General features: G+C 34.1%; 5 protein-coding genes and 1 pseudogene across 5 annotated transcripts; 3 read left to right on the forward strand and 3 right to left on the reverse strand.

Moving 5' to 3' along the window:
- Positions 1–9,066: 9,066 nt before the first annotated feature.
- LOC102596572 (DNA-directed RNA polymerases I and III subunit RPAC2-like) lies at positions 9,067–10,764 on the forward strand (annotated as a pseudogene).
- Positions 10,765–11,906: 1,142 nt separating this feature from the next.
- LOC102602956 (mannan endo-1,4-beta-mannosidase 6-like) lies at positions 11,907–12,382 on the reverse strand. Its single transcript, XM_015310880.1, has 2 exons — positions 12,178–12,382; positions 11,907–12,052 (listed from the first exon to the last, which is right to left on the reverse strand). Exons 1-2 carry the CDS (start codon positions 12,370–12,372, stop codon positions 11,996–11,998), a joined length of 252 nt encoding a protein of 83 aa, XP_015166366.1. The 5' UTR covers positions 12,373–12,382; the 3' UTR covers positions 11,907–11,995.
- Positions 12,383–14,668: 2,286 nt separating this feature from the next.
- Positions 14,669–16,207, forward strand: LOC102603295 (acyl-CoA--sterol O-acyltransferase 1-like). The gene has a single exon (XM_006352396.2). It carries the CDS (start codon positions 14,669–14,671, stop codon positions 16,019–16,021), a length of 1,353 nt encoding a protein of 450 aa, XP_006352458.1. The 3' UTR covers positions 16,022–16,207.
- An 826-nt stretch (positions 16,208–17,033) lies between these two features.
- LOC102603633 (acyl-CoA--sterol O-acyltransferase 1-like) lies at positions 17,034–18,181 on the reverse strand. Its single transcript, XM_006352397.2, has one exon. It carries the CDS (start codon positions 18,172–18,174, stop codon positions 17,122–17,124), a length of 1,053 nt encoding a protein of 350 aa, XP_006352459.1. The 5' UTR covers positions 18,175–18,181; the 3' UTR covers positions 17,034–17,121.
- A 2,089-nt stretch (positions 18,182–20,270) lies between these two features.
- On the forward strand, positions 20,271–21,499 carry LOC102596911 (acyl-CoA--sterol O-acyltransferase 1-like). The gene has a single exon (XM_006352295.2). It carries the CDS (start codon positions 20,384–20,386, stop codon positions 21,446–21,448), a length of 1,065 nt encoding a protein of 354 aa, XP_006352357.1. The 5' UTR covers positions 20,271–20,383; the 3' UTR covers positions 21,449–21,499.
- A 355-nt stretch (positions 21,500–21,854) lies between these two features.
- LOC102597232 (acyl-CoA--sterol O-acyltransferase 1-like) lies at positions 21,855–23,154 on the reverse strand. Its single transcript, XM_006352296.2, has one exon. The coding sequence runs from the start codon at positions 23,000–23,002 to the stop codon at positions 21,941–21,943; it is 1,062 nt and encodes a 353-aa protein (XP_006352358.1). The 5' UTR covers positions 23,003–23,154; the 3' UTR covers positions 21,855–21,940.
- Positions 23,155–24,045: the final 891 nt, after the last annotated feature.

The raw sequence follows: 24,045 nt of genomic DNA on the forward strand, positions 1-24,045 counted from the left end.
TCGCCACTAAAACAAATAAAAATCGCCGATAAAAGTAAGTATTAGTGGCAACTATAGTTGCCACTAAAACAAATAACAGTCGTCGCTAAAAGTATGTATTTGTGGCAACAAAAGTCGCCACTAAAAAAAATAAAAGTCGCTGCGAATAGTAAGAATTAGTGGCAAAATAAAAATCGCCGCTAAAAGTAAGTATTAGTGGCAACAAAAGTCGCCACTAAAACAAATAAAAGTCGCTGCGAAAAGTAAGAATTAGTGGCAACTACAGTCGCCACTAAAACAATAAAAAGTCGCTGCTAAAAAGTAGGTATTAGTGGCAACTGTAATCGCCACTAAAATTAAAAAAAGTCGCCGCTAAAGATTAGTATTGGTGGCAACTGTAGTCGCCACTAAAACCCAAAAGAATCGCTGCTAATGGTTAGTATTAGTGGCAACTATAATCGCCACTAAAACAAATAAAAGTCGCCGCTAAAAGCAAGTATTAGTGTCAACTATAACCGCCACTAAAACAAATAAAAGTCGCCGCTAAAAGAATGTATTAGTGTCAACTAAAACCGCCACTAAATTCTACAAAAGTCACCGCAAAAAGAAAGTATTAGTAGCAACTAAAATCGTCACCAAAACAAATAAAAGTTGTCGCTACAAGTAAGTTTTAGTGGCAACTAAAACCGGCACTACAACAAATAAAAGTCGCCGCTAAAAGTAAGTATTAGTTGCAACCATAAACGCTACTAAAACAAATAAAAGTCGCCACAAAACGATTGTATTAGTGGCAACTAAAACCGTCAATAATTCCTATAAAAGTCACCGCTAAAAGTAAGTAATAGTGGCAACATAAATCGCCACTAATTCCTTTAAAACTCGCAGTTAAAAGTAAGTATTAGTGGCAACTCAAACCGCCGCTAATTACTATAGAAGTCGCCGCAAAAAGAATGTATTAGTGGCAACTGAAACCGCCATTAATTGATATAAGAACCGCCGCTAAAAGTAAGTATTGGTGGCAACTAAGACCGCCACTACTTCATATAAAAGTCGCAGCAAAAAGTATGTTTTAGCGGTAACAAAAATTGCCACTTAATCAAGTAAAAGTCGCTACTAAAGGTATGTTTTAGTGGCAACTAAAACTGCCGCTAAACAAATAAAAGTATTAGTGGCAACTCAAACCGCCACTAAATCAAATAAAAGTCATCGCTAAAAGTATGTTTTAGTGGCAACTAAGATTGCCACTAATTCCTATAAAAGGCATCGCAAATGGTTTGTTTTAGCGGCAACAAAAACTGCCACTAGTAAAGACTGATAGTGAGGTTACAGTTATTTGCATATGGTCCATTTATCTTTTACATGGGATCTCTTTTTGTTTTCGACTAGTTTTATGTCTTGTATTAAAGTACCACCTAAATACTATCGAGTTTGTGAGGTGGAATCAACCAATGATGCTTGTGTCATGATAGGCTGCCTACTCTAGTACCTCTTTAGGGTGCGGCCTTTCCCCAAACCCTGAGTAAATGTTGGATCATCCGTACACCAGACAACTTTTTTTTTGGACCAAGTAGGTAAGACATAACATTGGGTTAGTCCTTTGAATTTGATGGGTATACCTGAGTAAATGTTGGATCCTTAGTAATAAAGTGCGTATAAAATTGGGTTAGTCCTTTGAGGTGTCATGTCGATGAAAAGGTCGACTTCATAGTAATAGTCAGAGCTAACTGGGCATTATGGTAATAAGAGTTCGTGGTTGATTGTGACGGGCTGCAACTATATAATAAGATAACGGTTAAGCGAATTCTCTATAGTAATTACGACTTGCGAGTATCTAAGTTGTGATTTTCTAATATTTGGTGAGTAACGTGGATGTATGGAAAGTTTTAAGAGATGGTGGGACACCACTCGAATAGAATTTTAAAGAACTAGAGTCATAATGAAAGAAAAAATAGAGTGGAATGTAGTACAACCTCTAGAGAGAGGCGAGAACACGAATATTTTATTTGATTTCAAAGGCTAAAGAGATATATTTCGAGGGGTAGATAATTAGGTTCAGAGATGCATGTTTTCATTCATTTTGTTGTGGCTATGGTAATAGTGTCACAAGTCCGTCAGATTGGTTAAAAACTATTGGAAAATACTTGAGAAATGAGTGTATAAACATTAGCTTGAGTGTGATGACAAGTGCTTTGTTTTTGTTTTGAGTTTAGTAATGAGTACGATTGAATTTTTAGCGAAAGATATTGTAAGATCGATGGAGATGCGATCAATGATAAACGAAGATCCATTATTTCATAAAAATCTTCAAGTTACAAGCTAATGTTGATAGATAAATGGATTGTGTTATACAATTGAATTTTACAATTCAAATTTTTCATTGTAAGTCTACATTTGTGGTGATATATTTTATCAATGCATGAATTTGCAAGGTGAGAATGATCAATTGTATCAGGTATTGAGCCTTTGAAAGGACTTACACCTGGGTTGAGTCGTAAATGTTATTATTGTTGATTGTTAAGTACCTAAGAAAGGTTTTTATTTAAAAGTGTTGGTTTAGAGTAAGGTAAATGGTCGGAGTATTCGTGATGATTGTTAGTATTGAGAGTGTGAACCTCAGTGGAATGACGCGAAGAGTATGTGGAGTCAACTGAATGGAAATGATTGGTATCAACTCTTCAGAAGAAAACCTTTAGTGTTATTCAATATTTACTCCATAAAATTGTTATGTGACCATTTATTTTATTTTGTACATGGTTAGGAGTACGATTTACTAGCTAAGCTCTCGTGTGTTTTCACTTTTGTTGGTGGATCCCAAGTGGTGGATCAGGTGTACCGATCCTGCGATGTTCTCTTGATTGAGTGAGATGATTTGGGAAGACGTGATTATTTCAGATGACTTATGTGGTGTTGTCTTGGAGTTGTTAAGGTAATTCAGTAGTTTTACATGTATCACCTTGCTTATGAGAGATTATGTAAGGTTGAATGTGGGATCATTGTGTCCAATTCTATTGTTCTTAAAAGGTAATCTACAATTACTAAATCTAGTATTTTGATAGTGTTGTTATATGGCTTATATGCTTGGACATATCATCAATGAGTATCTGATGTCTAAAGATCAAATTTTTATAACTTAAGCTCATGAGAATTTAAGTTGTGAGATAGAGATTAGGAGTGTGTGTTGGTTGGTTCAGTTCACTTTTAATTGTAGCGGGTATTAATTTAAAATTTTATCATGATTATGTGAAAAAGGATTCTTCATGATGATTGTGTCAAGGTGATTATTGGGAATTGCTTTGGTTGTTATTGGGAATCGCTTGGTTGTTATTGGGGATTACTTGGTTGTTATTTGTAATCGCTTGGGTTATTAGTTAAGTTTACATACTACAATATCACTCGAGTATTGAGATGACTTCATTGAGGCAATGTATGAGAGGATGTGTAGGTATTCAATTGATTGGTCTGAGGACCAATGAGATAAAGTCTGTGAAAGTTCAATGAAAGCCTCGTCCGATTGAGGAAGCTACTTGGGAAACTGAGAAGGACATGCGAGGCAAGTATCCCCATTTATTATACGATTCAGATACTACTCTACTCTTTCCTTAGCCAAGTTTTTCCTAATTTATTCACTCGAGGACAAGTGATGGCTAAATTGGTATCTATTGTAATGACTTGTTTCCATCGTTATGGAAAAGTCAATGGGAAAAGAATTTGGACCAGAAAACTTTTGAGTAGTGATTTGAAAAATTGTAGCATAGTCTAGATTTAGATGAAATCTGAATCAGTCTAGGTCTAGTGAAATATGGTAATGAATGGGGGATTTAATAATGAATTTGATCACATTAGTAGATAGCTAAAACGTTAATCAACCCGTACGACTTTACGGAATCGAATTTGGGCGAGTAGAACTCTCAAAACTGATTTTAGCGTGAACGAGTATTTTCTGAGTGTCGTGGGTTGAAGGTGTGTTGTGAAATGAGGGGTTTGAAGCTCCAAATTTAACTCTTTGTCTCTGTGCAAGCCGCCAGTGCAAGATTATTCCAGCCAGGGCGGGGCCGCTATAGCGGGATGAGGTCCTCCACATCGGGACATAAGCGACTTAAGTTAGAAATAAACTCCAAAAACGTTATTATTCTGCAAGTTTTGTTCTTGGGAGCTAAGGGAGGACCCATGGCAAGTTCTTGACAATTTTTCACCTCTTCTAGCACTAAAGGTAAGGTTTTTACTCCCCGAATCCATGTTTCGATCAGTAGAACTTAGTTTCTTGGGTAATTATCAATGAGGGAGGGTTTTGATCTGGGAATTATGGTGGAAAAAGCCCTAACCTGGGTATGGGGATCAAGGGTTTGACCTAGGGTTGGTATTATTGATTATAATCTGGGTAATTAGGTCTTGTTTATTGATCCTCACATTATATTGATTGTTTGTAGACCAAGAACAAGGGGAATGAATCCGGAAAGGGAAGAATCAAGTTTCTTAGGGGATTCAAGCATTGTTCGAGATAGGTGATGGTTGTGATTTCATGTTGGTGTGATGTATGTTAGTAAATAATTTGTTTTAATGCATATATGTATGTGAATGTTGCATCATTGATCACGTTAATCGTAAATGAGTATGATTGAATAATTATATGCCATGAATCAACAATTGATTGTATGATTATGAGAATGTACATTGTGATTGTGATTGTGGCTTGTTGAATGGATCGGGTGTTACGTTCCAACAAACTAACTTGAATTGGGTGCCACGTTTCAGCGTACATATAGGATCGGGTGTCACGTCCGGCACACTAATTGGGATCGGGTACCACGTTCAGTACACTAACAGTTTGAGTATGGGTTCCATGAGAGGACCATTGAATTGGGTTCCATGAGAGGACCATTGACTTGTCATATTAATGTATTTTGAGCATGAGGAATTGTTCGTTGATCCTGATAATATGACTGATATTGTATATGTTCGGTATACACTTGTTTTATTATGTTGTGATTATTTACATAAGTTTCACTTATTGGGATAGCCGCGTGATCCTACCAGTACACTGTGGTTGTGTACTGATACTGCACTTGCTTGTTCTTTGTTGCGTACAAGGTATCTTCCGGCGGCTTATTCATAGACCTTAGCTAGGTGGCGATTGAGCGTGACCGGATTCAAGGGTGAGCAAGTTCTTTCTAGGCTGTCATAGATCTTTCTTGTTTAAGTTCACTCTTTTCGGACTCAGACTATTTGTTAAGGTGTTTGTTTAGTTTCGGGTTGTACCCTTGTTCTTATACTTGTTAATAGTAGGGTTTTGGTACAATGACTTTCAGGTTCTAGAGGTTGTTCTTCTGCATTAGGTTGGCTAGTTTATTTAAACCTTTGGAGTTTATGGAAACTCTCTATAATTTATGCATTTAAACCTGCTTCTGTATCTTTAAATGTCTTAGTTTTGGTTGAGTTTGTTAGGTTGGGTTGTAGTAATGGTTCTCCCACCAGAGGGTTAGTGTGGGTGTCAATCACGACAGTCTGGGTCGTGACAACTTGCAACTTGCTTGATGATTTACAAATGAGAGGCAATCTATTTATACTACTCCCTAGGTGCCTAAGTGTAAATAATAATTACTACTCAAGTCCCTACATATTTACAGTTTAGTCCTTATTCTAGAATTCTCTAAAATATTCCAAGGACGTTCCATGTGATTCTATAACCTTCCCTAGGAAATCTCCATACTTCCCTAGAATATTCCACTAAAGACTATTCTTCTTTCAATGTAATCCTTCCAAGGAAATATCTAGGGAGTTCTAGAGTCTTCCACAAACTTCTTTACAACTCTAGTTTCTTCCCCCCTTTATATTCATGACTTATTTTAATGGCAATGTGACGGGTCATGACAAAAAGCTCTCTATCAAGTTTCATGTGCATAAGTGTGTTTTTTGAATGTTGTAAAACTGTGAAGAAATCTTTTCAAGAATCTAGATATTTTGTTCATCAAATTCTTAATCTTTTTTTCCATTTCTTTTGAGAAAGATAATGTGCATTCCTCATTGATGCCGGTGTTGCATGAGCTCGGCTAGCCTAAAAGAGCACGGTCAGGTCCAAGACGAGCAGGACAGTCAAAATATTTTTTTCTTTCCATTTCCTCATTATGATATTGCATTCTTTTACTTACCTTACAACTAAAGTTTGCCAAAGTTATGTTCTTTAGCTACTTTTCTCCTTTGACTGTAGTTACTTTGTTATTTTCTTTTGGCTTTCTCAACCACTTCTTCCACCTTCATTTTCCCACATAATTGAACTTGACATTCATGTATTGTCATGATTGTTCATGATTTTGCTTGGTAAGAAGAACCTATAAAAGATTGAAACTTGTATGGTTAGCTCTTTTGGTTCTTATATTTTACTTTTGTTGAGATTATGCCTCATGTAAATGTATGGCATACCTAAAAATACATGTCATGTGGTTGTTTGGTACGCAGGATAGGATAAACGAAAATATTCATGGGATATCTTTATCACGCCTTCTATATTGGATAGTAATCCCATTGTTTACAAATATCGGGATAAAACAATCCCAGGATTAGCTAATATCTTAAATCAAATATGGGATAAAGTTAATTCCAAATTTATCCCTGGATACCTTATCCCACGTACCAAACGATCCTTAAGAGTTTCACTTCGTCATCCGAGGCTTTGCTTTAGTGATAAGAGCGCAACACATAATGTGTTGGAAATTGGGCACGTCATGGATTCAAACCTTATTGTAAATAAAAATGTATGGTATTTAAGCGGAAAAGAGTAGACGGATGGATCCATTATCCTCCGAGGATTGCACTCTGTTTTGGCACAACACTTTTGGGGAAACCAAATGAAAACAAAAGCCTTGTATAGTGGAGAAGGGTAGAAGAGCCCAACACGTGATGTATGAGTTAGGCGTACGTCATATAATTAATGTATAACTGTAAAAAAAGAAGTAAATAATGATTCTGACCGATTATTCGATCCCTTTGAAATATGTAAGAATCTTGGTGCATGTTTGCAGTCTGATTGATTGTATTCTTCGGAATGTTTTAAGTATGAACATTCACTCAAACTTCCGACTGCATCCTTATCTCCTTATTGGAAGTTCTTAACCCAAACAATTTTCCTACCAGTTTTATGCTAGTACAGTAGAGAACCATTGTAAAAAAGAAATATGGTCTTCTTCCTCAGAGATAGCATCAATCCTAGGCCACAAGTGTAGTAAGTTATTCCTGATTGACTGGTGACTTATCTTTTGCATTTCTTGTTAAAAGATACAAGTTGTAGATGGTTCTATCAAGGTTCAGGTTTTTGGATCAATCAATTTACGTTGAATTGTTGTATGTATTGGCCGCTATTAATTATGCATTAGCAGCGACATTTGTTGCCACTAAAAGCTATATTAATCACTGCTAAAAGTTTGCATTAACTCCAGCTTTAGTCCATGTGAATGCCACAATTAGTCACTACTAAGTGGATGTATTAGCAGTAACTTTAGTCGTCGTTGCCCCACAAAGTAAGTATTCGCAGCAAATTAAACACCACGAATGCATCTAATAGTCGCCATAAGAGATAGTATTAGTAGCAACTAAAGACGCCGCAAATACAAATACTAATCGACAATAAGAAATAGTATTAGTGGCAATTATAACCTCCTTTACATATATATATAATACGTTGCTAAAGGTAGAATCCGTGGGTGGCAACTAAAACAGGCGCAAAAACACATATAAGAGCTGCCGCTTCCACCAAATTAAAAAAAAAGGACGCCGCTAAAAGTTAATATTAGTGGCAGCTAAAACCGCCACTAATTCACATAAAAGTTGCTGCTAAATGTTAGTATTATTGGAAACTAAAGCCACCACTACATCATAGAATAGTTGTCGCTAAACGTTAGTATTATTGGAAACTAAAACCGCCACTACATCATAGAATAGCTGTCGCTAAACGATAGTGTTGGTGGAAACTAAACCGCCACTAATTGATATAAGCATTGTTGCAAAACGCAACTAAAACAACCACTGATTAATATAAGAGACGCCGCTAAAACTAAGTATTAGTGGCAAAAGAAAACCGCCACTAATTCTTATTAGTCGCCGCTTAAAGAAAGATTTAATGGAACAAAAATGAGCCACAAATTCACATAACAAACGTCACTAAAAGTTATTATTTGTGTCAACTAAAACAGCCACAAAATCATAAAACAATTGCCGCTAAAAATATTGTATTAATGGACACTAAAACAACCATTAAATCAAAAAAACTATTGCAGCTAAAAGATAGTATTAGTGGCAAGTAAACCAGCCACTACTCAAATAAGAGTAACCACTAAAAGTAAGTATTAGTGGTAACTAAAACCACCACTAAAGGAAATAAAAGTCGCTGCTAAAAGTAAGTATTAGTGGCAACTATAGTGCCACTAAAAAAATAAAGTTGCCACTAATTCCTATAAAAGTCGCCGCTAAAAGAAAGTATTAGTGGCAACTATAGTCGCCAGTAAAACAAATAAAAGTCGACGCTAAAGCAAGTATTAGTGGCAACTGTAGTCGCCACTAATTCCTATAAACGTCGCCGCTAAAAGCAAGTATTAGTGAAAAGTGAAAACAAATATAAGTCGCCGCTAAAAGTGTGTATTAGTGGCAACTAAAGTCGCCACTAATTCGTATAAAAGTCGCAGCTATTAGTGGCAACTAAAGTCGCCACTAATTCCTATAAACGTCGCCGCTAAAAGCAAGTATAGTGGCAACTCCACTAAAACAAATAACCGTTGCCGCTAAAAGTGTGTATTAGTGGCAACTTATCAGGAATATAGCCTTTGACTAGTTGAACATTCATAGTTGTTCATCATTTGGTCGTTTGTATAATTAAGTAATATAGTATTTTCTGTTCTTAAGAGAAGCACTTATCAGGAGAAACTTGTATAAGGTTAAAGAAGTGTGCTTTCTTACTCATTTGATAGCTCTTACCACACTTCTTATGATGGTTCCTCTTTTTTCTCTTTCTTTTGTCTGATATCCATAAATTTCATTTTTTTTTGAGTTTCGAAGATTTGATAATTATTTTTCAAATGATATAATTTTTGTGAACAGTCAATGGAACACGGTTAATTTGAAGATCCATCTAAAGCAACGTTCTCGTTGACAGATGAAGACCATATGCTGGCAAATGCTGCCAGATTCACTCTAAATCAAGAGTAAGTAGTTCTCTCTTTTCTTTTTTCATTATGCAGTAATCACAGTTAATATTTTCAGTGTTCGCTTTATTTCCTCATTCAAATGATATTACATATTACATAATTTTGTTTGATGTTTAGTGATTGGTAAAATAGAGGCCCTTGGTATCTCATTTTGTAACCTTCTGTTGATCTCATATTAATCTTATTGTTGCATGTCCAGTCTTCAATCCCCCCCATCCCACCACCTTTTTTTAAGCAGTGTTTTTGTGCAAAAAGCTTAAGATGATGATTAACTGGTATCTAGTTTCTTGCAGTCCACGAGTAACATTTTGTGGATACAGCATTCCACATCCCTCCAATGCACGAGTGACCACAAGAGTTCAGACTACTGGTAAAGCTAAAAACTTTCACCAACTTATCTTTATCAATGATTTCTCCAACTTATAAAAGAAAAGCTTAAACGTTTCTCTAGCAATAGCAATGCAGGGGTGATTCGTGGATCGGATTTTCTGCTCTTTTTTAAACTTTTGTTTTATCTAATGTTCAAATTGGTATCCTGCTTCCAAATGCATGTAACATGCTTGATAATTGGTACCTAATTGTGAAATCTCTCTTCTACCTATAATTTTTTCCAACTTGTATGATACGAACATTGTAGTCCTCTTTATTTATTATCCCGCCTAAGTGGACTATTCTCTCCTTATGGAGTCTAAGAATAGAGAGATATCCGTGTGCGGTATTTCCAGTTAAGAAGATATCTTATTTCTATTTTTTTTTGTTCTGATGTACACAACAGACCAAACATAATTCCTAGAAGCCCATTCCACTGGGGAGTTGACGTGTAACAATGTTTCTCCAAATGAAGTTAAAGTTTTCTTTTTTGATATTTTCGATTAAAAGAACAATATAAAGCTATTCTGTATTTCAGTATATTCTTGTCTATGTTGCTCAGACTCTTAAAAATGTCGACGGGTGTGTCTCGGATCTTCCAAAACTAATGCATTTTTGGAGGATCTGACATGGGCGCGGAAATATTTTGGAGAGTCTGAGCAACATAGATTCTTGTCAAGGTTTTGTTGGAGGAATATCGTGACGCCCTTCCACTAAGAATTCCTCTTTTTCTTCTAGCTTTATATGATATGACCTATTTAGTAGATTGTTTTGTTAGAGATCGCTACAGCAAGTATAACCTATTTACTGATATAGCCGCCTAGAAATTGCAATCACAATTGTCTTTCCATATGTTTATACACTTCTATATCTGTGAAATGCTGTGGAGTGTGGACCTATGTTTAAGTTTTGGTCTATCTGGCTTCTATTGCAGGAGATCCAGCAAGGGAGGTATTGAACGATTCATGTCAGGATCTAATGCTTATCTGCGAGAACGTTAGAGACACATTTGACAAGGCTATTTTAAAGTTTAAAACTGAAGAAGGTCTGAGCTCTATGGATATGAAGAAATAATCGACAAGAAATTCATATAACCTTCTATCCAAGTGAAATCTTGCAACCTTATTTGCACAAAACTTGCATTTGTTAGAACCATTTTCCCCCATAGGCCATATATATGTTACATCAGATTTTTAGCTATAATGCTTATGTTTTAGTTGTGCACTGTCATGGTGATCTCCGTGACGATAGCAGTGCAAATTTTGGCAAGTCGGTTCACATATACAAAAAGTTTACTTTGGGTTGTGCAAAAATGTTGATCTGCATGTCATAATGCACTGTGCTTCCCTTTACATTGGTTAGGATGGATTACTAATACAATCCTATGCAAATTGTTGTGAATTATAACTCTATGTTCTACTTTATATGGTACTGAATCATGGTTTTTTTTATCAGCTTGCCTTCGCGTAAAAGTTGTCTATTCGTACTTTCTTTTTATTGGCTCTCTCTCATATTGTCTTAGCTTGCACGTTATGAACTCCAGCCATAGTAACCATACAAATGAAATGAGCCTACTAATCGATTTTTCTCTTGGTTTACATCCCTTTGTTTTAGATTTGATTTTACTTTAGTTCTTGTCGTAGAACGACCTTCTGTTCTTTCAATTGTGTAAGTCTTTCATTTGGGACTGATGCATAATTACTTTCCACTTGAATAGTTTTTAACAATATTGCTAAACCAAGAAAACAAACTACAAGATTCTGGTCAATATCTTATTATTTCATTGAAAATGAACAAACCGCTCACATTGCTATTGCTATTGCTATTGTAGTATATATGTACAACTGAGATTTATAAGTATACACCAACAGAATTTCAAATCACGCCTGTACGAAGGGAAAAATCTGGTTCTTGCACTCATTGAGCTGACGCTTCTTACATATACTCGAGCAATATCAGAACTTCAAATCATTCCAAACTCGTGTTTGTCTCATTGCTAAGATCTGGAAGATGTTCAGCCGAAGTACATTACATTGTTTTTCCTATAAAGTTTGTCTTCTCGAGGAAGATGAATGAATAAAAAACATTTCATATTTAAGATGCATTAGCCAAACAAGGATTCTTCTGATTGAGTTTTTTTGTGTGTGAGGCCTTGAGAAGATATGTTGAGTAGCCTGCAAGATTGTTCTACCATCAGTTTATAAGTAGAGGGATGCTTCCAAGCTATAAACGAGAACTGATCACCGTATTGTTCCATTCCTTCCACCAATAGCTGCCAAACTAAGGCTCCTGCACCACCTTTCCTCTTCTTTGCTAACTCATAAATCTTGTCATAAACTATTTTTAGAAAAATATTTCTAACGTATAATCCATTCTTTTGTATACTCGAAGGAAAACCAACTTTTGTGAAGAGAACAGGTTTCTTAAGAATCTTTTCAGCTTCACTAATGTGAGAATCAACCCAATGAGATAGAAAATCTACTCGCGCGTCTGAATTTATTCCACCTTTGATCCTGCAAGAGAACATCTTTTAACAGAATCGAAGAAGGCAGTTAAAAACACATATGAGCTTAAACTTCTACATATGCTACTATAAAAATGTATCTGATTTGGAATAAATTTACTCTGCTTGACTAACCAACTGTGGGGGTATGTGAATGGAAGTAAAATCAAAGTTTTCTATATCCGAGTTCTCAATGAAGTCCACTCCAAGTGATGCAGCCCATTTCCCTGGGTTCAATCCAACGTTTCCAGCTTTCTCCACACCATAAAAGCCCTCAAGTCCAATGGTCACGAGATGCTTCTGATCCAAGCTTTTGACAAATTCAGCCATCTCTGCTATCCACGCCAATAATTCCTATAAAAGTCGCCGCTAAAAGCAAGTATTAGTGGCAACTAAAACCACCACTAATTCCTACAAAAATTGCCGCTAAAATCAAGTATTAGTGGCAACTATAGTCGCCACTAAAACAAATAAAAGTCGCCACTAACAGTATGTATTAGTGGCAACTATAATCTCCACTAAAACAAATAAAAGTTGCCGCTAAAAGTAAGTATTAGTGGCAACTAAAACCGCCACTAAAACAAATAATAGTCGCCGCTACAAGTAAATATTAGTGGCAACTAAAACCGCCACTACAACAAATAAAAGTCGCCGCTAAAAGTAAGTATTAGTGGCAACCATAACCGCTACTAAAACAATTAACAGTCGCCACAATCCCTGGATTAGCTAATACCTTAAATCATGGGATATCGTTATCCCGCCTTCTATATGGGATAGTAATCATATTGTTTACAAATATCGAGATAAAACAATCCCAGGATTAGCTAATACCTTAAATCAAATATGGGATAAAGTTAATTCCAAATTTTATCCTGAGATGCCTTATCCCAGGTACCAAACGACCCTTAAGAGTTTCACATCGGCATCTGGGGCTTTGCTTTAGTGATAAGAGCGCATCACGTAATGTGTCAGAAATTGGGCACGTCATGGATTCAAACCTTATTGTAAATAAAAATGTATGGTATTTAAGCGAAAAAGAGGACGGATGGATCCATTATCCTCCGAGGATTGCACTTTGTTTAGGCAAAACACTTTTGGGGAAACCAAATGAAAACAAAAAGCCTTGTATAGTGAAGAAGGGTAGAAGAGCCCAACACGTGATGTATGAGTTAGGCGTATGCCATAGACTCGAACACTAATAATGATAAAATCCTAATTCTTAAGTGGAAAAAGGTAAACGAATGGGCCATTATCCACCAAATTTCTAATTGTGTGCCAACTGACCTTCAAAAATTTCTCAATTATAAAAGATAAATTTTAAATGTTCAAAATTTAAAACACTCTAACAAAATATTTTAGAGGAGACCAAAAGAAAAGATTTGGCAGAAAAAAATGGTCCCAAAGAAAGGATTGAAGTTGATAGTTCACCACCAACTAAAATAGAGGATAAGGAGGAATGAGGAATTAACTTAAATAGTCGTTTAATTAAAAATAGTCCGCCAGTAGAAATTATATATATATATATATATATATATATATATGTAAAAAAAAGAAGTAAATAATGATTCTGACCGATTATTTGGGTGAAGATCCCTTTAAAATATGTAAGAATCTTGGAAAATCTCCAAAAATATTGGTGGTGGGCGTTGACAAATTCTTTGCTGGAATATCAAGCAATTTGATGATTTTATATTTTGTAATACAGAAATTTTGACTTGTTGTGACATGTGAGAGTTGTGGATCAATAGAGGGTGGAATTTATTTTGAGATCCAACTCATCTAAATTTTAATTGAGAAGTCTCATTTTGAAGATTTGTAAATAAAGTTTGAACCCAAAAGCTCTTGATAAAAATAAAAAATACTACCCACAAACTTCAAAATACTAGTCAACTTATCTATTTCCATTTTACAATTCTTATTTGGTGCAGATAATATTACTTATATTAGTTTAATTAAAATGATCTAAACAATTCCTTTACAAAGAAGCATTCCATGTTTGAATGTTGACTTGAAGATATTAACATATTCAAAACTGGCTGGTTATTTTAAAATAATAAGACATGAAAACAGTTGCAATTTTTAAATTATTAATCCACTGCCCAATTGTCATGAATTCATTATCAAATTTCAACTAATTATTCTTTAATTACAACTAGAATATTTATTGATCAATAACTATGAAAAATAAAACTTCAACTATTAATGGTATGTTAGAGTGAATTGGATGATCGAGATGTAGATTGCTCCGTCTTCTCCTCAAATTCATTTTCTAATATGAATCTTGAGTTATTAAAATGTATTTGATTTGAGCTTCCTAAATTTGTTTTTTATACGTAAGAGATCTTCATTTTTATCGATAAGAGATTTTTATTTTTATATACTAAGATGTTTACTTAATTTCTAAGATGACGTGTCAAATATCAATTGGTTTTCCTGTATAGTATAATTTTGTGGACTTGATTAAAATAAGTTGGAGTAGATCCAGAATTTTGTCACCTGTCTTCTTCATAGCACAACTTTTTGTGTTCTCCATCTTTTTAACTTCTTCACAATTGTTCATCCCAAACCAAAATCAATAAAAAGAAATAATTTTTTTTATTATACAAATAAATAACAAAGTTATATTATGGAGGGAAATATCAAGGATGTTATCAAATATTGGATAGAAGGAGAAATTGAAAGTTTTGTTAAGGTATGGTTATTAATTTATGTATCACTTTGTTATTGCTATTTATCATCTAAAATTCTTCCAAAAGGTTCATTTAGGCTCTTTTCTTTTTTACCTGTGATATTTTTTTTCCTTTATGTTCCACTTAAAATTAATTCTGTTCATCTTTGTGGTAACACTGGTTTTTTCATTTCTTGGCTTTGTAATTTTAAACTTATTTTACTTGCTTTTGACCAAGGTCCACTTTCTGATTCTTCACTTTCTATTATTAAATTTGTATTTCTTGCTTGTTTACCTATCAAGATTCAACAAAAATCTCAACTTTATGTGGAAAATGAGGTTAATAGAGATAAATTTCATCAAAATAGTCATTTTCAAGAAACCCCTTCTCTAAATTCATCTGAAAAAAAGAATTTTGCAAAAAATGACCATTTTCAAGAAACTCAATTTCCAAACTCAGATGATAAAATTGAAAACAACCCTTATCAAGATGGATATTTTTATGAAACCCCATCTAAAAAGTTAGTTGAAAATGGTTCTATTGTGCAAAATGGAAAGGAGTTTGCACAAAATGGCCATTTTCAAGAAACTCCATTTCCCTCTTTTGCAATCTCCAACAAAGGCCAAATGTTAAATTATGGCATAAAGACACTTCTTTTTGCTTTAATTATTAGAGTTTATGACTATAGTGATTATATACATCCCTATATCATTATGGTCATCTATTGCTTCCACATTTACCTTAGCTTAGATATTATTCTAGCTATTGTTTCGGGCTTGGCCCGCGGGATTCTCGGGCTTCAGCTCGAACCACAGTTCAACGAACCGTATTTATCAACTTCACTACAAGATTTTTGGGGCCAGCGTTGGAATCTCATCGTCACTCGTATCCTTAGGCCCACTATATACAAGCCCGTTCTAAGCCTATCCGCGAACATTTTGGGCCGGAAGTGGGCCCCAATTCCCGCGGTGATGGCTACATTCGCTGTTTCGGGCCTAATGCATGAGCTAATATTTTACTATTTGGGCCGGGTTAAGCCCACTTGGGAGATCACTTGGTTCTTTTTGCTTCATGGGGTGTGTTTAAACGTCGAGATTTATGCTAAGAAGGTGATTAACGGTAGATTTAAGCTACCACGGATTATCGGGACAATCTTGACCATTGGATTCGTTATGATCACGGGTTTCTGGCTGTTTTTTCCACAATTGTTAAGGTGTAATTCTGATGTTAGAGCATTTGCAGAGTATGAAGCAATTGGTGCATTCTTTAAGGATGTCACTAGGGCTGTGAATTCAACATTTTCGAGATAATTCATCAAGTAGGCGTGTCAAATGGGCGTGCTGAATTACATTTGAACGGGCCAAAACGGGCTGAGGAACGACTTGGATATAGGTCATGTACTGGCTGATTTAGCCACCCTGTGGGTTCTTATTCATGTACCATAGAGTACATTGTAAAACATTCATCTAATTGAAGTATTATTAATTAATCTCGCATTATACTAATCAATTCTAGCATAACTTGTATCTAAACTAAATGACCCCGCTTAAAGGATCATTTGATTGATTTTTATCAATCTCAACACATACAATTAACATAAGACAATATTCCCCTATTCTTATTTATATGACACCTTTTGAATTTGGAGATTCAAACATGTCGTATGGAGTAGGCCGGTTATCATGAGGTTCCCTACTCTTTACCCTAGACATCTTGAAGCGAGCTAGTCTTGTAAGTTGTAAGGTTTATCAAAGGGCGGCTTAAAAAGAGATTAACTATTTGGATTCAAATGGGTTTTATAGTTAAACACTCTTATCAAAATGGTTAGGAGTGCAATCTTGGTAACAAGATTTAGAGTTGATGATTTTGTACTCTTTTGAATGGTTTTAGTTGATGATATTTGAAACTTTTTAGGCAAACAAACCAAGGGACTGTGTTAAAAAGAAAACAAAGCATAAAACGCATCAGGTGGATTTAAGTTCATTTTAGTTTATAAGCTACTAAGCGGGTTAATAGTGGCATTGGGCCTACATACGGAGCTAGGTAGGGTCAATAGGGTTCGAAAAAAAACTTTGAATGAAAAATTGCACTTTTTATATATCGTTAAAATGATTTTTTATGTGTATATAGGACATTGTTTAGGGATACAGAGAAAACCCCTTCTACTTCTTTGTACATTTATTTCTTCATATTTTGAACCTTCTTAGTGCAAATTCTGGCTCTATTTGCCTAGATATCAAATGAGAGTAACATTTGATTGTTTTTTTTAAAGTCAAATGACAATAATAACATATTCAGTGAAATTCTACCAGGTCTGAAAGAATTAAGTGTATGCACACCTTACTACTACCTTATTAAGATAAAGAGACATGTATTTTTATTCAAGCATGACTAGTAGTAGTCTTATAGACTATATTACTAGTGGACATGTGATATTGGTAGGACTAACTAGGTTACCATACTTGGCAAATTCTAAGAAAGCAATAAATTCAGTACATGCTTTAATTTCTGCTTTACCCCTCAAAAAAGGTGGAAAAAACAACCAAAAACTTGTCAAAATTATAAATCCTATTGCTAATGGTCCTGAGATAATTTTAGGAACCAAAACTTTGCCATTCAACAATTTCTTGATCACAATTTCTATTGTCAAAGCCACCCCATTAATGATAAAGAAGCATGTGACTTCTCCACTAGGCTTTAGTCTTCCAATGTTGTAGAAAATCAGCTCATGCATTATCCCCGAGACGAAGAACGTCGCGATCACCGCAGGAAGTGGGGCCCACTTCCTCGAGATCCTGTCCGTCATCATCGACCGGACAGGAACGTAAACGGTCATATGGAGAAGTTTAGTTACCATGAGGTTCCACCTTTTACCCCAGAAATCTTGAAGCGAGCTAGTTTTGTAAGGCTCATCAAAGGGTGGCTCGAGCTCGACTTGACTTACGACTCGTACCATGGTGCTAACCATGGTCAAGATTATTTCTAGGGAGAAATAAATGTGGAAACAATATAAAAGGAGAATAATATTTGGATGTAAATGGGCTTTAAAGGTATACACCCATATCAAAATGGCTAGAAGTGCAATGTTGATAACAACATTTAAAGTTGATTTTGTACCCCTTTGAGTGGTATTAGTTGATGGTGTTTGAAACTTTATAGGCAAACAAGCCAATGGAATAAATGTTAAAAGTGAAAGAGGTGGGATTGATGACAAAGGGCCTTTACCAAAAGAAAAAAGAATTAGCTTGAAAGTGGCTAGCCATGCAATGAAAAAAGAAGTAATGGCACCAAGATTGATAGAAGTAAGATAAAGAGGAAGAATGAAAAATAGACAAACAATTGGAATTATAGCCACAAATCTTGATTTTCCATTTGGAAAGAATTTGACAATTGTGTGAGAATAACATAAACTTGTTAAGACAATAGTCCATATTACAATGAAATTGTGGATTTCCCCTTCCATTTCTTTGTTAATTTCTTCTACTTCTTGAAAGATGGCTTGAATTTAAAGATAACCTTTTTTGTTTCTAATTAGAAAAAAATAATATGTTATGATTGTCAACATAGGGAGGCAAGGAATATTTTGATGTCACATAAGATTAGTCATCATATGATTATTAATTAAGAAATATATACAATGAAACTTCTCTATAATCACATCATTTATTCAAATATTTTTATAGTTAATTATAGAAAACATATAATATAACATAATATGAAAGTTGATTCTAAAGAAATCGTCATTGTTATTATAAAGAATGACACTTATAGAGAAGTCTGATTGTATTGCACAAGATCAAGATGATCAATGATGACGCCAAATTTTTTGACGGATAGTGTTCAAGACTTAAATTATTATATAAAAAGTAATTTTAACCTATATAAGCAATAAAATTTTCTATATACCTTCGATAAAGAATATTCAACTAATTACCATTTAATCTATGTGACTTCGTCGCAAACAAGCATGTCATTATTGAGATTATTAAAATATCCAACTATACATATATAATCTCTTATATATCAAACAAGTAATGGATGTAACATATGTTATTAGTTTAAATGTCAAACATTTGAATCTAAAAAGTCCATGCTCTATAGATAACATCAGATCCCAGTTTTAAAGACTTGGAAAATAAAATATAAAGAATAATTGTTCAATTTGTTGTAAAAAATAAATAAGTTATGCTTTCAATATTAAATTGGAATACTTGAAAATGAAAGGAATGACACGAGATAGTCGTGGATAGCACTAGCACCCCTCTTATATATTCGATTTTTAAAATTATTTAAAATTTGGTCAATTTTGACAAACTTCAGACTAAACTTGTTGGCGTTGTTGCTTTTTTATACTTTCGTGTCTAAGAGTTGCGCTATGCCAAAGCCTAATTTTAGACTTCGGTAAAACCCAACTTCTAAATAGGGGCGGAGTTAGCTTAAGCCTAAGGGAATAAACATTGGAATTTACATATGGCTAGATTATTGCTTTATGCCCGAACACAATTTTGATATTTCAATAAAATGACTAGTTTGATAGAGATTTCTTTTGTTTAGTAAGGCAATGAAAAACTATTTCATTAGAGTTGCTTAAAAAAATTCTCTTTTTCTCATTCACTCAAAAGGATGCGGACACACTAACACGAATTAGAGGTGAACCTTCTCTCCGGCCCCACTTCCATATGTCTTCTATATTCACCACACAACAAAATATGTTGTATCATAAATAGCAAAAATGCTCTATTAATGTTTTTTTTATTGGAATCATCTTGCAAGAAGAAAGAAATTGAAAGGAAGATTCACAATTTCGTTGTTGTATGGACTATTATATTGTATTAAATCGAGATCTTTCGATGCAAATTTAACTTTAATAACATCTAGATGGAAAATTCTATTAATTTCAACTATCAAAGGAAATATTGGTACAAATTTATTAGTTCAAGACTATAAAATTCAATTTCTTTTCATTTTTTTTTTAATTTTATGTTTATTAAAATGAGACAAACAAAAACAAAATGTTATAAGCTTTGATGAACGTGACACTTGGGGCCAATATTCAAGAAAAGAGAGAGGATTCCAAATGTAGGTGAAGAACAGACTTCCAAATTTGACTAACATTGCTTTTATTGCACACTGCTATTTGGACCCAACAAAAAAGTTCAAAAAAATTAATGGCAAGAAAAAAATACTCCGTTTTTTAATTTGTTTGTCTGATTATCACAAAATACTTGTGATAAAGATTTCACAAGATTTCCATGATTAAAAAGAAGTTGGGATGAAACAAAAACGAATTCAAAATTTAAAATATATAATTCAACTTAGCCACTTTTATAATAGCGTGTTTAATCAAATATTTTTTTACAACATGTTAAATAAAAATATACTAATAATGTAAAAATTCTTTACACCATTATAATGATAAAAGTTAATTCCATAGAAGATATTACCTATATGTATAATTGGATTTTTAAATAATTTGATTTCATTAAATTATTATTAGTATAAAAAGAATAGATTATTTTATATTATACAAGATCTCTTTCATCAAGTGCAATAAAATATCCCCACCCACCCCACTTCCATATGTCCCCTAGGTCCATCATCACTACATTTTTTATTTCTAAAATTATCTCTTAGTTAAAGCCATATTTTTCCAAGAAGAAGAAGGAGAAGAAATGGAAGGGGAGATCCACAATTTCATAGTGGTATGGACTATTGTTTTAATAAGTTTATGTTATTCTCACACAATTGTCAAATTCTTTCCAAATGGCAAATCAAGATTTGTGGCCATAGTTCCAATTGTTTGTCTATTTTTCATTCTTCCTCTTTATCTTACCTCTATCAATCTTGGTGGCACTACTTCTTTCTTCATTGCATGGCTAGCCAATTTCAAGATTCTTCTTTTTGCCTTTGGTAAAGGACCGTTGTCATCAATCCCACCTCTACCACTTTCAACATTCATTCCCTTAGCTTGTTTGCCTATAAAATATCAAAAATATTCAACTAGTGATAATGTTGAAACCACAAAAAAGACCACAAATTCAACTCTGATCAATCTTGTTACCAAGATTACACTTCTAGCCACTTTGATTAGGGTGTATAATTATAAACACAATTTACATCCAAAACTCCTTCTCTTTTGTTATTGCCTCCACATTTACTTTTTCCTAGAAATCTTATTAACCATGGTTAGTACTATGGTTCGAGTTGCGAGCCGAGTCGAACTCGAACCACCTTTCGATGAACCTTACAAGACTCGCTCACTTCAGGATTTCTGGGGCAAGAGATGGAACCTCATGGTAACCAATATACTTCGTCCAACCGTCTACGACCCTGTTCGGTCATTGATGTTGGACCGAATCCCGAGGAAGTGGGCCCCACTTCCCGCGGTGCTCGCGACGTTTTTCATCTCGGGGTTAATGCATGAGCTGATTTTTTACTACATTTCAAGAGAGAAGCCTAGTTGGGAAGTCACATATTTTTTTATTATTCATGGTGTAGCTTTGAGTATTGAAATTATGGTCAAGAAATTGTTAAATGACAAATTTTTGGTCCCTAGGTTTATTTCAGGTCCATTAGCATTAGGATTTATAATTTTGACAAGTTTTTGGTTGTTTTTTCCACCATTATTGAGGGGTAAGCCAGATGTCAAAGGATGTAATGAAGCAATTGCTTTATTAGAATTTGTTAGGTATGGTAAACTAGTTAGTCCTGAGAATATCACTTGTCCATTCATGTAAGATTAGTTATAAATTGTTCACATTGAAATAGAACAACCTCAAATTATAGAACTTTTAATTTCAAAATTTTCTTTTCAAGAAAAAGCTTTTTTTTATTGTGTACAATAATTATTTGATATTCGGAACTTATAACTAGTTCGATTAATTCAGATTTCTCGTGTATAGCCTAATTAAAATAAAACTGCTCTCCACAAGGAGTTTATTCATTTTTCAAACTCATATTTGAAACCTTCGATTAAAGATAGAGCGATGGAGTGACTCTACTAAGGGGTCACTAGCTAGATCGGGAAATGCGCGCTCTCAAGACTATGAATGAAGTTTCTTCTCTCTTCACACTTAAGTGCAATTGCTTTAAAAATATTGTAAGCTATGTACCATTTTAATCTTTTCAAAAGTACCAAAAAAATAGGAAATCTCACATGCCATTCAAATTAATTAACTCCATCATAACTCATACAATCATAATTCGTCCACCATAAAATAAATATTTTCTTATAGAAGTGGACAAGTTATATTGGTAGGATTAATTAATTTGCCATACCTAATAAACTCTAAGAAAGCAATAAATTCAGTACATGCTTTAAGCTCTGTATTACTCCTCAAAAAAGGTGGAAAAAACAACCAAAAACTTGTGAAAATTATAAAACTAAGTGCTAATGGACCTGAAATAATCCTAGGAACCAAAAACTTTCCATTGAAAATTTTCTTGATAACAATTTCAAGACTCAAAGCGACTCCATGAATGAGAAAGAACATCATGACTTCACCATTAGGTTTCAATCTTCCATTGTAGTAGAAAATCAGCTCATGCATTACCCCCGATACGAAAAACGTCGCGATCACAGCTGGAAGTGGGGCCCACTTCCTCGAGATCCGGTCTGCCACCATTGAATGTATAGGGTCATATATGGTTGGACGGAGTATATTGGTTACCATAAGGTTCCACCTCTTGCCCCAGAAATCCTGAAGTGAGCTAGCTAGGTAAGGCTCATTGAAGGGTGGCTCGAGCTCGACTCGACTCACCCTTCGAACTGTGGCGCTAACCATGATCAATATGATCTCTAGCATAAAGTAAATGTGGAGGCAATAACAAAATAGAATGATTTTTGGATGCAAATTGTCTTTATAATTATACACCCTTATCAAAGTGGCTAAAAGTGCAATCTTGGTAACAAGATTGAAAGTTGAATTTGTAGCCTTTTTTGTGGTTTCAACATTGTCACTAGTTGAATTTTTTTGAAACTTTATAGGCAAACAAGCCAAAGGAATGAATGTTGATAGTGGTAGAGGTGGGGTTGATGACAAAGGGCCTTTACCAAAGACAAAAAGAAGAATCTTGAAATTGGCTAGCCATGCAATGAAGAAAGAAGTAGTGCAACCAAGATTAATGGAGGTGAGATAAAGAGGAAGAATGAAAAATAGACAAATTATTGGAAATATAGCCACAAATCTTGATTTGCCTTTGGGGACGAATTTGGCTATGGTGTGAGAATAACATAAACTTGCTATGACAATAGTCCATACAACAATGAAATTGTGAATTTCCCCTTCCATTTTTCTCTTTCTTCTTCTTCTTCTTCTTGAAAGATAAATGGAATTTAAAGATGTCTATATTATTATTTCTAATAAGAAAAAGTCATATTATATGAGTCATTATACAATATGATTGTTGACTTAGGGAACATGTGGAAGTGGGGTTGGGGAGAAATAAATTATTAAGAAGTTGTCATCTAAGATATGTTTGGTAATTAAGGGAAGATATTTAATTTGCACATGATCTATGGGATCTTTTCTTTTTTGGAAAGAGTTTTAATTTTTTTATATTTATCTGTTATGATTTAGCTAATTATGTTACTAGTCTAATTAGTTAGTTAGTTAGTCTATTCAATTAATTAGTTAGAATAGTAAGTCAGCTGAATTCTGTTATTCTGTTATTGTTAGTACAGCTCATTAGTTAGTTAGATATTTTGATTCCTTTTTGTATAAATACGTTGTTTCCTCATAATGAAAATTAGTTGGTTGATTCTCTCCACACTCTCTTCTTCACTGATTTCTCTCTACTGCATTCATGGATAATCAGCCATGGTTGTGAGCTGATTTTGACAACATGGTCAACAGGTCAAGGCAGTCTAGTGTTTTGTGAAGAGTTAAGTAACTTTTGACAGTATAATAACGGTAATATCTACTCGCATTGAACATTTATATCAAATAAATAGATATACGGTCACACATAGTTGTAATAATACTGTTTGTCAGGAAAATTTCATGACTGACATTTGATGTTTAGATCTTATTTATTTGTTATACTAGATATTGGAGTCTGTATTAGCACGGACTCAATATGTATCATTTTTTATTTCAATTTATGTGACAAAGACAAAATTAAAGAGTTAATCAAATTTTAATATTAATTTAAAATAGTTTCTTTTTTTAATTATTGTTAACTATGGTAAAAGAAAATTTATGTCTTTTAACATTCTAAATTGCTAATTATTGTTGTATGATTTGTAATATCTTTTACGCAATTTTGAAATAATAAAGGTTATTTCTTCTTTCTCAATTTATGTGGTACTAATAAAATTTAGAGATTCAATCAA

Source organism: Solanum tuberosum, unplaced genomic scaffold, assembly GCF_000226075.1.
Source record: "Solanum tuberosum cultivar DM 1-3 516 R44 unplaced genomic scaffold, SolTub_3.0 scf00148, whole genome shotgun sequence".
Taxonomy (NCBI): Eukaryota; Viridiplantae; Streptophyta; class Magnoliopsida; order Solanales; family Solanaceae; genus Solanum; species Solanum tuberosum.